Raw genomic sequence first — 16,580 nt, forward strand, 5'->3', positions numbered from 1 at the left:
ATTAATTGTGGTATAAGCTTCCATGAATTGTGGTATAAGCTCCCATGAACTAGAGCCCAGTTTGTCAGCCGCATTTGATGTAGTGAATTCTAGTCCATAAAACATTAAACCACAACACGTACCTCAGTCTTTATTGTGCCAGAGGAACCCTCATTGTTTCTTTTTGAGGCTTTCAGGCAGGGCTGGCATTAAAGGTAGGCATAGTGGGGCAGCGTCCAAGGGCCCGCTGACAAGAGTCCCCCGGAGCTGCTCCTCCTTTTCACCATTCCAGCCAGCTTGCTCACCTGGGTCTCGCTCTGTCCGGACAGCGGTGGTGGTGAGAAGGAGGAGCAGTAGATTGCTTTGCCTGCTGCTCACTGGTTCTCTGCCTGTTAATCAAGCAAAGCCCAATGATGAGAAAGACGAGGAGGAGCAATAGCAGCTGGAGACAGTGGCAGTAAGAAGGTAGGTTCCTTTAGGGAGGGGCCATTGACGGTTCCTTGCCCAAGGGCCCTGAAAAACCTGGAGCCGGCTCTGCTTTCAGGTCTATGTGACGTTTTATTAATCCAAAGCCATTAGAATAACTTAAGGTTTTGTTTTAATAAGGAGGGGTCTTTTCATGTCCAGAAGCAAAGGGGTTTTGGGGAAAATATGAACAAGAAACATGTTTTATGTGCATCGCTTTATCTTGCTGGTTTTCACAACAACCCTGTGAAGTAGGTCAAGATTGTTTCTTATTTGTGTGAATAGGAATATTGAAGTTGACAGACAGGGAGCCTCTCCAAAGCCACCCTGGAAGTCCATGCTTGAATAAGGGCTTGGAACCTGTTTTTTTTCCAAGATGAATCCATTTCTGTCACTTGATGCCTTTGTTTGATCTAAATTGAGTCAAAGCAATCGATTCATTTGAGTTTGATTATCCAAAGTAGCCCCATAAGAAGACGTTGATAGCCAAAAGAACGATAGCATTGACATTGCAAACCGCTTTCCACACTGGCTCTTCCTCAATGCTGGTCAGCTTCTTCTCAAGGGCAGCTTCTTCCTCTCTAGTTAAAGTGGGCTTGGGGTTCCTGGAAATCCCACAGAACCAGAAATATAACTTCTTCCAGTAAGGATGCTTTACTTCTGTGGGGGGGGGGGGGGAGATGAAGAAAAGGAATGAGTATGTACTGTTTATTTACATTTTGTGCCAATGCATGGGTTGTTTTACAGCAAAGGTGGGCAACCTGTAACCCTCTGGATGTTGGTGGGCTACAACTCCCATTTGCCCTAGCCAGCATAGCCAATGGTGAGGCAAAATGGGAGTTGCAATCCAAAAACATCTGGAGGGCCACAAGTCCACCCCTGTTCTAAACTTTAAGAAGGGGGAGGTGAGATATATAAGAGAAGAACAACAAGAGATGGATGTGGACAGATACATTTATATGGACTAGACCTGCTCACTAAATCTGGCAATCCAAAATAGAACTTTTTGTAAACTACCATGGTTGGCTTCAGAAAGGCATAATAGAAATAGGATAACTAAACAGAAACTAGGGCTGTGCACCGCGTTGGGCTGAGGCCCCAAATCCGAGCTGAGGCAGGCTGATTCAGCCCACCTCACCTCAGTTCCAAGGCAGTTCTGGCTCAGCCCAAGGCACCCCGAAGCCGATCAGCTCCGAAGCTTTGGTGCGCTTCGCAACGGCACAGCCCTAGGCCTTACCTGCTGCCATCGCCACTGGTGCCTCCAGACAGTGCGCGATTTTAAGATATCATGGAGGCTCTGATTAGTACCTCTATGGCCACAAACTACGGTGGCCATAAAGGTACTAATCACTCAGAGCCCCCACGATATCTTAAAATCGCGCACTGTCTGGTTCTTTTTACATGCGGAGGTGTCGTCGGCAGAGGTGGCAGCAGGTAAGTGGGGAGAGCGGGGAAAGGGAGGCTTTTCTGGGTGCTGGCTGCACAGCTGGCACCTACAAAATGCTGAGTCACCTCAGAGGGCCCAAATCTCGCCTTGGCACCAAGGTGAGGCTGGCAACCCCCGAAGCACCCTAACAAACTACTGAAAACACGACTTCACTTTTCCTTTTGAGCCATGGGAAGTTTGCAGTGGACTGAGATGAGCTGGCCGTCGGTATGGTTCTAGCACTGCATAGCTGGTCCACTTATTACAGCTTCATCTCCGGGATGTAACTTGATGGAATGAATCCTCTGCTCTCCAGCATTTGCTTCCCCTAGACCAGGAAGTAGATGGCTGCAGCTCTAGGGCCACATGCAGTATGTGGCCTAATTTCAAAAGCCCAGTGCAAGCAATCAGTTCACGTCTCCGTGAAGAGAAATCTGTTCTTTTCACAGTAGCCCAATGGGCAGGGAGAGAAAAAAAGAGAGAGAGAAGGAGTTGAAGAGAGAGCCCTCAACAGAAAAAAAGAAGATTCCTACCTCCTACCCTAGACTATAGCCTGAATATTGAGACTATCAGGTTGGTAGCATGTACACCCCATGAGAACTTCGGAATGAGGGGGAGCACCCAGACACTACTGGATATACAGCAATGAGAGACTGATTAAGGAGTGCAAGTAAACCCTTCACTGTTGGATACATAGCTGGGAAGGGCATAGAATCTTGTTGTCCTTCAGTGAAAGCCTTCCAGCAAATTAATCAAATTTACATCTTGATTAGTTTCAGCTTGGGCTGCTCACAGAGCGTTAACTCCATATGAACCGATCTATGTGTGTCTGCAGGTCTACAACGGGTGGGGAAACGTCTTCACCCCGAGGGCTGTATTGGTTCTGGGGATGAGCTGCGTGCCAGCTGTGGGCAGGGGCACTTCCACTCTCTCTCACCCAAACATCCTAAATTCATTCTCATAGACACATATCCTTCACACTATTTCACACATACACATCCCTTTCTCAGCCCTCCTCAGTTTTTCCATGCGGATTAGCTGTGGGGCAGAGTGGTTGTTTTCGTGCCAATTGCAGCATGCATGACTGGGATGTTTAACCTTCTCTGCTCAAGGTGCTGTGAAAATCAGGACCTCTCCCCTCCTCAGCTAAGAAGCAGGAATGGCCTTATTTTTATCCCCATCTTGCTGTGCTGGATCGAGAGTTTTAATCTGCTCCCTCCTAGATGTTGTGATTGTTACAAACACTTCTTTGTAAACAAAACAAAACTAATGTTACTTAAAGAGGGAGAAGCGCAGATTTTATTTAAGGCCGTCTTTTGTCTCAATTACTATTTTTGTTTATTATGAGAACTATAGGAGTCATGATTTCTAACAGTCAGCTTTGCATGGTTACCACATATTTCTAAATAGAAACCCCCCTGCGAGGGGATCACAAAGAAAGTTTCACCTGCTGAACTATGCAGCTGTTAGAAAGATGGAGCTTTGTCCATAAAAATGGTGGCACCTAACTGGAGCCTGTATTAAATCTACGTTTTCCTCACCTGTTTTTCAAAGCATACCCTTGGAAGAAACTAAATCTCATCCATCTCTCTCTCTCTCTCTCTCTCTCTCTCACTCACACTCACACACACACACACACACACACACAGTCAGTCCTTATAACCTAATCATCAAGACAATTGTTTATAAACAGAAGCAAGGACAGATAAGTTAGTTCATGTAAAAACAAAGGTGACAAATAATTAACAATATTAGGATGAACAACTGCTTCAAATGTGAATCAAACCACCTGTCAGATGGACAGATAAAATGTTTGATCTCTTCTCATCATTCCTCAGTAATTATCAGATCTGGTTCTTTTGGATCTTCCCAAAATAAGGAATTGCAGGTGATAGTTAAGGGAACAAGATTCTTTCTCACCAGGTGGTACCAAAAGGAGGAATAGTCAGGCCAATGTCCCCGCCACAGACCCCATGCCACAGACCCCCACCACTGACAAGAGACCCCTGAACTTGCTTCTCATCTTCATCCTTGCAACCTATTTGTTCACTTGCCTCTCCATCTGGAACAGACAATGGTGGTATTGAGAAGGATGAACAGTAGATGCCACTACCTACTTGCTCATTGGCTCTCTGTCTGTCTGTCAGGCAAGCAAGTAAGTAGTAGCAATGATGGGAAAAAGGAGGAGGAGCAAACCCACCTAGTGACAATATCCCTGATAAGGTAGACTTACTCAGGAAGGGGGATCATTGATGGGGGCTTGCCCAAGGGCCCTCAAAAACCCGGAGCTGGTACTGCTTCTTCACCTCAACACAAACACCACCACTACTCAACCTGAACTCCTCAATTCAGACACTGGAGTAAAAATATTTATGAGCATAGCTCTTAGTCCTCAGACACTAAAAAGGACAATGTCATGAAGGCAACACTTCAAGGCAAGTTCAACAGCTACAAGTAGGATGTGTGAAATAAGCAAAATTAGAATGTCTGTGGACTGGGGAATAGCCGGAAAACATCTGCACTCCTCTTATATCCACCACCAGGAGCCAGAAGTTGCATGACAGCAGCAATAGCCCAGGTAAAGAACCCCCAATCTGCATGCTCTAGCAGCATTTTCCAGGTTGGGGAATTTTTCTTGAGACCTGTTATGGCTCAGAGATTCAGAAATGAAATGAAAATTGGAACTAGGGTTGTGCACCACTAGCCTGAACTGCTTCAGGGCCCGATCCAGAAGTTCCAGTTCAGGTCGATCCAACCCTCCCCTGATCCACTCCAGAACCAGATTCGGATTGAGATCCAGAGGGCCAGATCGAGATTCAGCCCCCATTTTGCCCCCTTCCCCACTTACTTGCCTCCACGGCGGGCGGTGGAGGCAGGTAAGTGGGGACAAAATGGGGGCCGAATAATTCCCCCTCCCCCTTACCTGGCTTCGCCATCCACCGCCACATGGACCACGGTGTTGGCGGAGCCAGGTAAGCCCCCCTCCCCCCCAAGGCCTATTTCCGCCTTGAGGCCTGGGCCTCAGTTGAAGCCGCCGCCCAGACCGTGACGGACGCAGGTAAGCCCCCTCCACTGCGGTGGTGCCAGGTAAACCTCACTCCCCCCCACTTACCTGCAGCTGGAGCTTCGGACTGTTCCGAACCGCTCCACGCCGATCTGGACCTCCCCCAATCCACTTTGGAACCGGGCTTCAGAAGTCTGGATCGGCCCGCTCCACTCCAGATTTGGGGATCCGAAAGGGAGCGGAGCACAGCCCTAATTGGAATGTCTAAGGATTGGGGGAGGGGTGTTGTACACACTCTTACCCCTCCTTAGCTAGCTGTAGAAGATTGAAGTTGCAATCCGGTATGTCTGGAGAGGCACCAAGTTGAGGGAGGCTGGTCTAGAATCTATCTTACTGGGGGCTACAATGATCAGAAAAGCTTGCAAAATCTGTCACTTGTAAAATTTCTGCAAAATGGGCACATGCTGCAGGTGGATTCAGTTAATCTCTTGGAACAATTCTCTCCATCCCAAGATTCTGCCGGCTTGTGCGTTGTTGATGGTTAGGAATGGGGATGAAAAAGGGAAGCAGCAAACACTTTTTCCCCATGTATGACCTCTCAACATTTCCCAGTCTTAATTTTTCTGTTCCCTCGTATTACCCCAAGGCACTTCCTAGTTCCTGCCATTTCCCCTCCCCCCCCAACAAAAAGGGAAGTACTTAAAACAAGATAATAGACTATGAAAAGATTGGCATAACTTCTAATATCTGGCTGAATAATTTATTACTTCTCATTTGGATTATTTATTTTTGAAGTGCTGTTTGAAATTACCAGACAGTTTTGATTGCTGTTTGCCTCTCTGTGTTGTTCACAAAAATGCTCTCCCTCCCCACAAACATGCCCCCCTACACACATTTCTCCATTTTGCATCTGCACTGGATATTTATTGCAAGAAGTGAGATACTAATGTTCCAAACATAGTACACTTCCATCTTCCCTACTTCTGGCATGAATTGTATCTGTCATCCTATACTGAATTTGGCACACTTCTACTAACCATGCTCTGACATGTCAAAATTAAACGGGACTACATTCGGCGTAAACTCCATATGTCATGATCCATGAAGGACAATCCATAACTAGGGGGGGGAAAATCCACTTATTCATTTCTGCCGCAGGTATAAAAGGCTATTGAGTCAGCTAGGTGAGGAGGGGGGAACTGGCTGGATGTCTTCACGCACAGCTTTGCTATCCCTTTCTCTTGAAACCCTGCGCTATCACTGCTGCGGGGTAGGGACTGAAATCCCCATGGCAACAGGGAGCATGGGCTTTCCTGTGGCCATCCGGCTAGCCAAGCCCACCTCTGCCCTTTGCCTAGCCTGCGCTTCTGGCAACCTATCAGCAGTCACCATCCTCCTCTGGAATGCCCCTAACTTGACACCGAAGCAAGGTCGCATGGTGGAAGGACCGTGGTGACCTCACTTCAAAGCAAAAAGTCAGGGCTGTGAGTTGGTGGCTATGTCATATAACTGTCACAGCAGCACCGTGCAGCTACCATGGAGCAAATAAGACAGGCACACGCACACGCACACGCACACGCACACACACACACACACACACACACACACACACACACAGAGAGAGAGAGAGAGAGAGAGAGAGAGAGAGAGAGAGCTTTTGCTAGCTGCTGTTTTGTGAAGTGGAGGTGTCTTTTAAAAAATTATTACATTTCTATACCAACCCATAGCAAAAGCTCTTTTGAGTGGTTCACACCAATGATTACCATAAAATACAGGACAATAAAATATATAGAACTTCTAAAAGTTTAAAACTACAGGTTAAAATCAAAGTAAAAACCAGCAGGAGATTAAAAAACACAGCAGACTTAAAAACTCTGTGTTTGTTCATGAAACACACCACAAAGGAAACATCAAATTGCCCCACAAAAAACATTTGGGGGTGGGTGGGAAACCCATTTAAAAAGCACCCTAAGCATTAAAAGTTCACCTTGCATACACCACCTGCACTTTATTGTCTGATATTTGGTGGGCTTCACCGCCTCAGAAGGGGCTACAAATTAGTTCTGCAAATTTCATCTAGTTATGTGAAGAAATTAAAAAAGCTGTTGCTGTTTATTGATTTCCCCATCATAGTCAATGGGAAAGACATCCAAAGCTTTGGGAAATAAACCAAAGCAAGGCTCTGCTTTGGATCTGAGCCAAAGTGTGGTGTCTGTTCAAGCCTTTGAAATGAAGTTACCCCCTTACCCAAACACCAAAGTCTAACCTATAAGTACGCAATAAAGGATCTGAACATGTGGTTCCCACTTCTGATTCCCTGCATACAGGACTTGGAGAGATGTATGTAATTCTTGACAATGAATTAGGAATCACACATGGTTAAACCAGACTTTACGCAGGGGACACAGTCCTGCCATTATTTTTCAATGAAAAGCAGCAACAGAGGGCTATGCATTTGACTGGAAGAATGGTGGGTGGGAAATGGGTGCCTAATCCTTTTTTGGCAGGCCATTTTTTTCTGTTCAAAATTGCCCCCCAGACTGCTTTTCCACCTACAAAGAAAAATATTATTTATTTATTTATATTATTTTTACGCCACTCGTCATCCAAAGATTTTGGAGCAGTGAAAAACAGATAGGATAAAAGAATTTATCTTTAAATTCTTATTTAAAATGTCAAAGCACCACATTTTAAAATTACTGTTTTTAAAAGAAACAGAGTTCTGATAAAACCCAAGTTCTGGTAAAACTGCAGCCAGTCACTCAAGAAACGCTTCCTGAAACAACATTTTCAGGAGGCACCAGAAGCAACACAAGGTTGGCATCTGCCTGGCCGCCAAAGGTTTCATAGGAAGGGGGGCACCATACTAGAAAACAAGGATATAAGAACATAAGAAGAGCTCTGCTGGATCAGAGCAAGGGTTCATCTAGTCCAGTGCTCTGCTCATACATTGGCCAACCAGGGACACACTGAAGGCTCTTCTCCTGGTGGACTCCAATCGGACCATAGCATCATGGGGAAACACAAGCAACATCCATATATAACCATCCACATACTTCCTGTGAAGAGAAAAGAGGCTAGGGGTGGGATTTTCAAAGGGGGATGGGTGAAGAGGTCTCTCGCTCTGCCATTCAGCTGAACAAATGTATGGCCTCCCATGATTGCCTGTCATCAGAGGACAATTATGGATATACAGTATCTACCATGTCATGCCTAGTTTGGCTTAAACCCTGTGCTGAACAGATGGTATAAGGTTAACTGGAGTGAGCTTTCCATTCACTCCAGGACAGTTATGTTACAGGACATTCTTCTTCGCACTGACAGACCCATGGAAATATATATATACACACACACACACACACATACATACATCTGATAGGAGAAAACAAATAATGTACCTCCATATTCTTTATGAGCTAAATCTCCATTCTCTGATTGCATTGTGTCTAAAAAAAATTCTCCGTTGATGGAAGTCATTTCTGTGCTTTGGTAGATGTGGTTCTCCAGGTCTTTTCCAGGTGTTTTGCTGTGTCTAGTCCACCATGTTAATCGGGCCAGCTGGATAATTGAAAATTAGAAACAAGAAGAGTAAAGTTACTGAACAGCTATGTGTTTGAGAGATCACACTTGCATGTGATGGATTAAGGTCTAGCCAGATTTTCAAAGTGCAAAAAACAAAAGGAGGAAGGAACATGGCCAGCACCCTACATTGTGTCATGCCATTGACACAGAAAAGACCTTATTCCACAATCTTAGAGATGTTTTCTCAGTAGTTCTAGCCCTCAAAATCATGATCATACACAAACGGAACTTAGAAAAAGGCATATAACGTATATATGAGAAAAGAGAAATGGGATTCCAAGTCAAACAGTATTTACAGTGTGGACATAGGGCCTGAGATATGCTGTTTTGAGTTGCTAAGCAAATTGGAATTAGATATCTTAAAATTTAACAGACAGCTGGATCAGCTAAAGGCCTTCATACAAAAAACATATTTTTGTATGTATTTTACTGTTACAGTTTAAATATTGCATTTAAGCGGTATGCACAGTGTACACTATGGTTAAATAAATAACTAGAATTTTATACAGTTTATTGTTTTGAGTATTGTCATTTTAGCATACTGTATAATTTTTATTTCTTTGGGGAATGTGTACTTTGTATTGTTTTTACAAATTCCCCCTTCCTCAAAATGTGTTGGGAACCAATTCCATTGCGGCAGCTGTCTTTTTACCCCCTCCAAAAGCATCTATTCTAAGAAAAAATAAAAATGGAGCAGGAGCTCTATTATAGGAAGTTGCCTTATACTGAATGAGACCCTTGGTCCATCTAGCCCAGTATTGTCGACACTGATTGGCAGTGTCTCTCCAGGGTTTCAAGTAGGAGTTTTTCCAGCCCTACCTGGAGATGTCGGGGATTGAACTTGGGACCTTCTGCACATAAATCCGGTGCTCTACTGCTGAGATGCAGCCCCTCCCGGTGAAGGGCTGTAGCTCTGTGGCAGAGGGACAGGCTTGGCATGCAGAAGGCATGGAGGGCTTTCTCTGCTGTGGCACCCCGGCTGTGGAACAAGCTCCCCAGAGAGGTTTGCTTGGCGCCTACATTGTTTTCCTTTCGTCGCCAGCTGAAGACCTTTTTATTTTCTCAGTATTTAAACAACTAATTTAACTTAAATTTAAACTCTGCTGTTTTAATTTCATATTTTAACCTATATCAATTTTTGCTGTTTGGTTTTATCCTGGTCATGCTTTTTATATTGTATTTTGTATTTGTGTTTTTAAATTGTTGGCGAACCATCCAGAGAGCTTCGGCTATTGGGCGGTATAGAAATGAAATAAATAAATAAAATAAATAAAATAAAAAATAAGGTCCCAGGTTCGAGCACTGGCTTCTCCAGGTAGGGCAAGGAAAGAATCCCACTTGAAACTCTGGAGAAACTCACTGGGCTAGATGGACCAAGGGTCTGATTCTACATAACACAGCTTCCTATGTTCCTATAGACAAGTTTGCAAACAACACGTCCTTATACTACATGGAAAAGTAACTCTCAAAAAGGTCACCTATAAGTTGAACAGTTCTTTTAATACATTGAATTTCAGGCACAAAATCTAGAAAGCAGTTTCCAGCTGACACACAAGAAGTTGTATAATCTCCGAAAGATTTATAGCTTTATTTAAATTATTTTCAACCAAGATGAACATCAGGCAAGGCTAATCTTTCTTGTCACATTGTGCTAAATTGCTTTGATTTGATGATCCTCATCTTGCCTGAAGAATCCTTTTAGGAGCACTTTTTATTTTTTTGGGTTACTCATTAAATCTAACTAAAATGTAATGAAGTTGGAGGATGCAAAAGGATCCAAGAGACATTTCTTTCTTCCTAGCACACTTGGCTGTTGGTGAGTAAAAGGAAGGGGTGCATTAGGGTTAAGTAAAATAATCTTCGCAAAAGGTACAAAACATTTAAACCAATTTAAATGTAGGTCTGACTAATGCTGTAATTCTAAAAGACACCTATTAATTGAATTTGAAAGAGGTTCATGGACAAACCATGGCTTCCATTGCTTCACTTGGAGTATTTCTGCCTTTAAAAGCCCTGCAGCACCAAAATAAGGGGCACCCCATTCCTCTGTCAGTGGGTTATCCCACCCTCTTTCTTGCTGTTCAAGACCACACTAAAGTTCTGTATGTTACCCTACATGGGAGAAGAGGGTGAGTGGGAAGAGAAGTCAAACTGCAAGGCAGGAGGTACAATGACTTTTAAAGAGACAGGCACCACTGCCAAGTGAAGACCATCTGAATCATTAAGAACAGAGCCCTAATTGATCAGAACAAAGACCTATCTACTTTTAAATAGTGATGTGGTGAAAAAAAATCTGTATTATTTTCAACTAATCTCATTCAATTTGGTAGAAAAGAAATTGTTTCAAAAAGAAATTCAAAGGAGAAGACAATTTTGGAGAAATTCTCATGAATTGGATTCAGGGTTCTTGTGTTTCCCTCACTTATGAGGTGCTTGAGGTGTGAGTGAGTGTCCCGTGTCTTTCATTATACAGCAACCTGTAGTCTCCTTGGCTTCTTGCATTCCAATTAAAGCATAGGGGAAGACATCATGAGGTAATTGGGCCTACAGGGCTTTTTCAGATCAGGAGGTGCAGGCAACCTGGGGGGCTGCAAAGCAATGGAGAGATGTATAACAGGAAGCTAAAAAAAAAAAAAGCACCTTTTGGTAGGGTGACCATGTGAAAAGGAGGACAGGGCTCCTGTAACTAACAGTTGCATGGAAAAGGAAATTTCAGCAGGTGTCATTTGTATATATGGGGAACCTGGTGAAATTTCCTCTTCATCACAACAGTTAAAGCTGCAGGTGCCCTGCCCCCTTTTGTGAGCCGCCCAGAGAGCTCGGGCTATTGGGCGGTATAGAAATGTAATAAATAAATAAATAAATAAATCTGGTCACTCTAGTATAGCTCCTGCAGCTTTAACTGTTGTGATGAAGAAATTTCACCAGGTTCTCCATATATACAAATGACACCTATTGAAATTCCCTTTTCTATGCAACTGTTAACAGGAGCCCTGTCCTCCTTTCCATATAGTCACCCTACCTTTTGGCCACCTCACAGTGTTTAGGTAACATCAAAAATACCAAGAAAATAAATTCAAAATAAATTATAAAATACCCTGAGAATGAGGCAGAAAAATGGAAGCCTCTTTCATGGGGAAAGAGATCTTTCAGCAAATTGGAGGGCAGATTTTGGCATAGCACAAGATCCACCTGTTCCCTGGTGCTAGTCTCAACACTGCTCCCTTCACATCTGCATTGTGGAGGATGCAAAATGTGGGTTAGGCTGCCAATGCAGTTGATGCTGTTGCCACTTGCAGTGCCAACACAAAAAGCTCAAAAATCCTTAGGAAAAAAGAAAGCAGCTGTGCTTCAACCCCTGCCAATGGCGAGCCCTACCTGTGACAAACATGAAGAATTTCTCCTTCCCCTAAAGAAATTCAGTGAAATTGTCCCCTCAGTTTCTCTGCCCACAAATAGGGTGGAATTTCAAGAGGTCCCTTTGTGCACAGCTCTGCTTTTAAATGAAGAGGAAGCCAACAATGTGGGAGACCTTGTACAATTAATTAATATCTTGTATATTAAAATGTGGCTGCTAGCAAGTTATCTACTGGCCTCAGTCTAGGATTTTAAGCCTCTCTCGGGGCACTTGCCTGCTACTAGTGGCTATCACCTCTCTGTATGCCAACTGTTTTAGAGAAAAACACTGGGTCAAGTCAGTGAAACAGATCATGGGGGAAACATGATTAAAACTAGGGATGTGCTCCGCTCCGATTAGGAGCGTAGAAGCAGTAGCGGATTGGCCTGCTCCGCCTTACCCAGAGGCGGAGTAGGAGCGGACCGTGGACCCCCTAGAAGCAAGGCGAAGAGAAGCGACCATTTTTCGGAGCTCCGAGTTCAGGCGGAGCGCTCCGGTCGCCATCTTGAAAACATTTCGCCATAGGATTGCATTGCGGCAAATAATCGCGCATAACTACGTTGTTTTTGAAGCTATCGCTCTGGAAATTCTTGTGCTCAGAGAGTCGTGGATGGGGGTCATTTTGAGACCACTCTCACCTCTCTGCGTTGTCCGTGTCGCGTGCTATATTTTTTTGAAAATCGGGTCAACCGCGCGGCTCAAACTGCGTTTCGGCTTTTCGCCCATAGGATTGCATTGAGGGAAAGAATCGGGGATAACTGGGGGGGGGGTTTAAGCTATCGTTCTGAAAATTCTTGTGCACAGAGAGTCGTGGATGGGGGTCATTTTGAGACTACTCTCAACTTTCTGCGTGCTGTGGTTCACGTGCAATGTTTTTGTGAAAATCGGGTCAACCGCGCGGCTCAAACTGCGTTTCGGCTTTTCGCCCATAGGATTGCATTGAGGGAAAGAATCGGGGATAACTGGGGGGGGGGGGGTTTAAGCTATCGTTCTGAAAATTCTTGTGCACAGAGAGTCGTGGATGGGGGTCATTTTGAGACTACTCTCAACTTTCTGTGTGCTGTGGTTCACGTGCAATGTTTTTGTGAAAATCGGGTCAACCGCGCGGCTCAAACTGCGTTTCGGCTTTTCGCCCATAGGATTGCATTGAGGGAAAGAATCGGGGATAACTGGGGGGGGGTTTAAGCTATCGTTCTGAAAATTCTTGTGCACAGAGAGTCGTGGATGGGGGTCATTTTGAGACTACTCTCAACTTTCTGCGTGCTGTGGTTCACGTGCAATGTTTTTGTGAAAATCGGGTCAACCGCGCGGCTCAAACTGCATTTCGGCTTTTCGCCCATAGGATTGCATTGAGGGAAAGAATCGGGGATAACTGGGGGGGGGGTTTAAGCTATCGTTCTGAAAATTCTTGTGCACAGAGAGTCGTGGATGGGGGTCATTTTGAGACCACTCTCAACTTTCTGCATCGTACGGGTCGCGGGCTAGAAGTTTTTAAAAAATCGGCAGGAAAAATACCTTTTTCAAAGGGCTGAGGGGCAGAGTCAGCTCCCGGTCATGATGATCCCAAAGTTGGAGGAGGGCATAGGCAAAACAGGTAACTTGGGATTCTGGGAAACTTCTCTTTCTTCATCTGAACGGGCTTTTCCCCGTGTTTTTTAACACAGTAGCCCCACCAAATGCACAAACACAACCTGAAATCATATACTAAGCCAAGAATAAGAGATAGAAACACAGCACTGCTCCCCACCCTAACCTTGGTGAACAACTGAATCGATGTGGTGCAAGGGGATGAGCTCCCCTAGGGCATCTCATCGTGGACGTGCCCCCACTCTCTCCTGCACTGGAAGGCCATAGAGCCTTCCAAAGAGAGTAAAACGGTGGAGCAATGCCTCTCATGAGTTGAAGTGAATGGTCACTTTTCAGTGGTGGAGCAATGCCTGTTCTGAGTCGAAGTGAGCGTTTTACTTCTTCTCGGAGCTGTGGCTGTCAGTGTCTTGAACTGGCAGCTACTTCCCCCTCCCCCGGGCACGTCCCCCTATTGCTGGTAAAAGACAGATATAGCCTTTTAAAAAAAGTTCTTCTTGTTGTTTATTGAGCAACACTGCTGCTTTTAATTCCACCCCTCCTTTGTTTATTGATTGATTTATTCCATTTTATATGCATTACTGGCTTATCCTTGGCTCACTTCCTTATGCCCCCAGAAATGCCAGCTGCATGCCTGCCTGCCTTCCCTCCCTCCTCCCCTGCCCACCTCGCAGGGATGTTGTGTGTGGGGTGCCCGATTTTCAAAAATTCGCCAAAAATCAGGGGATGATGGGATTGCTTTGAAACTTGGCGTGCGTGTGTATATCCCCATGAGGTGTCATGGTGCCAAACATGAGGTTTCTAACTTGAACAGAAAAAAAGTTGTATAATTTTTTAGCTTTCAATGCAAGCCTATGGGGGGGGGGGGGAAACGGAGCTCCGGATCTGGATCCGGAGCTCCGGGCGGAGCGGAGCGGAAGTGGGCGGAGCGGGGGCGGGGCGGAGCGGCCCGATCCGGAAAATGGCGGATCTGCAAGTGAAGCGGAGCGGGGGGTCCGTGCACACCCCTAATTAAAACATAATACATATAACACCTGCATACGCTCCCATGCACATTAGCTACCAGATTTCCACATTTCCACTTATATTCTGCACATACTTACAACTGACAACTGCTTATCCTAAGCAATAAATGATAACCATTTTCCATCGATACCAATGGCAAAGCCTGCACAAAATGAGTTTGTACCAGTGTACTGTAGACACACCATCAAATACCATGACAGGAAACTAATGGCTTGTCCAGTCTAGCCACCTCATTGCCACATATTTATTTATTTATTACATTTTTATACCGCCCAATAGCCAAAGCTCTCTGGGCGGTTCACAAAAACTAAAACCATAATAAAACAACCAACAGGTCAAAAGCACAAATACAAAATACAGTATAAAAAGCACAATCAGGATAAAACCACGCAGCAAAATTGATATAAGATTAAAATACAGAGTTAAAACAGTAAAATTTAAATTTAAGTTAAAATTAAGTGTTAAAATACTGAGTGAATAAAAAGGTCTTCAGCTGGCGATGAAAGGAGTACAATGTAGGCGCCAGGCAGACCTCTCTGTGGAGCTCATTCCACAACCGGGGTGCCACAGCGGAGAAAGCCACATAGTGCCATATTTTGATCTCACATCCTCTACAGCTTTCCTCACCTTCTCCTGACAATCCTTAAAAGAAACTTTCTAAAGATTTGGGAAAGTACCCCCACCCCACACTTTTTCCACGATAGAACTAGAAAAAATCCTTCTCTTCCAAAATGCCATCTGACAGTTGCATTTCAACTTCACAGTCTCAAATTTAATTGTAAGCTCCTTTGCAGAGGTTTCAAGGACGACATGACACAATATGGGCTACGTACAATGAAGACGTATGAACTCTGAGGCATACCGAACACCTTCTTTGCATATTTGTTTTGTGGAACAGCATCTATCACCACAGGGATGAAAGAGTGTCCAAAACAGCAGGGGAAAATGCTTCTACTTGCTGTTCTGAGGCAGTAATTCATTTAAAGCTTGGTGTACTGACGGTATGCCTGAAACACCAGATACAAATCTATCCATCCCATTTTGTCCATTTGCTGTTTTCAAAGAACAAGGTCATCAGGGGAAATTGTGCAGGACCAGGTATGGTCACTCTTAACCCATGAATTTCACAGAACTTTGTCCATTTTTATTCTTTGAAAATATAATCTATACATCTGTTTTGGAGGGAAACGTCTCTTCACATTTTCTTACATTTCATCGTATAGAAAAGAGATTTAGTAGAATAGAATGGAAACAGTAGAGCACATGCTTTGAATGCAAGAGGTCCCAGGTTCAATATCTGACAGTACCAGATAGGGGTTGCAAGATTCCTCTATGAAATGCAATGCTGAGCTAGATGGATGAAGGGGCTGACTGATGACAGCTTCTGGTGTTCCTAACTAGTGATTGGACTTGAAATAAACTATGTTTTTTAATTCACCATTCAGTTTGAATGCAGCGGAATTTCATTTATCCCAATAGCTGGGGGAAACCTGCAATATAGTGAAGTAGTGAGCTTTAGAGCTTCTCTACACTGAGGGAAAATCCTTCTGCCGTACCGGGGTTTCATCTTTCCAGGTTCATGATGGAGACAATACATGCACTTCCCCCACGCTCACCCCACCCTTTGTGTTCCCAAGTTCCTTTGTGGGCACATTCCATTTGTTTTGTTAATTCAGCCAGTAGATGGCACTGTAGGATTTCTAAAATATCACGGGATTCTTGAATTACATAGTCTTTCATGGTGTTTTTTGGAGCATTTTTTAAAATTAATGCATTTTTACCAATTTATGAAATCGCAGAATAAACCTTAAATACACCGAGAGAAGCACTGGAGTTTGACGATGTCATGAAAAGGACCCATGAACTTCTGTGAGTGAACCATCATGAAAGCACGATAAATGCCTCATGTAGAAAGCCTAATTGATTGGTTAATGAATTAATTCATTCAATTTTATCAGTTGCCAGTTACAAAGGTTCTGTGGCCGACATTCAAACCAATTTAAAAATAACAATTAAAATAAAAAGAGGTATACTTTATCATAGCCCACAATGTAACTCCAACCCTGTACTATACAATCACAAGTAGGGTATGACATATGGGTTCCGTCATAACTGGG

At 44.1% G+C, this 16,580-nt stretch overlaps 1 protein-coding gene across 2 annotated transcripts in view; it reads right to left on the reverse strand.

Moving 5' to 3' along the window:
- Positions 1 to 658: 658 nt before the first annotated feature.
- SLC5A9 (solute carrier family 5 member 9) overlaps positions 659 to 16,580 on the reverse strand; it is a 54,957-nt gene continuing 39,035 nt past the window's right edge. For both annotated transcript variants that reach the window (XM_063118415.1, XM_063118407.1), the window contains exons 14-15: positions 8,273 to 8,432; positions 659 to 1,104 (exon numbers count right to left, since the gene is read on the reverse strand). In XM_063118415.1, the coding sequence (XP_062974485.1) occupies positions 896 to 1,104; positions 8,273 to 8,432 (369 nt within the window). In that variant the 3' untranslated portion in view covers positions 659 to 895. The remainder of the gene's footprint in view (positions 1,105 to 8,272; positions 8,433 to 16,580) is intronic.

Source organism: Elgaria multicarinata, chromosome 1, assembly GCF_023053635.1.
Source record: "Elgaria multicarinata webbii isolate HBS135686 ecotype San Diego chromosome 1, rElgMul1.1.pri, whole genome shotgun sequence".
Classification (NCBI taxonomy): domain Eukaryota; kingdom Metazoa; phylum Chordata; class Lepidosauria; order Squamata; family Anguidae; genus Elgaria; species Elgaria multicarinata.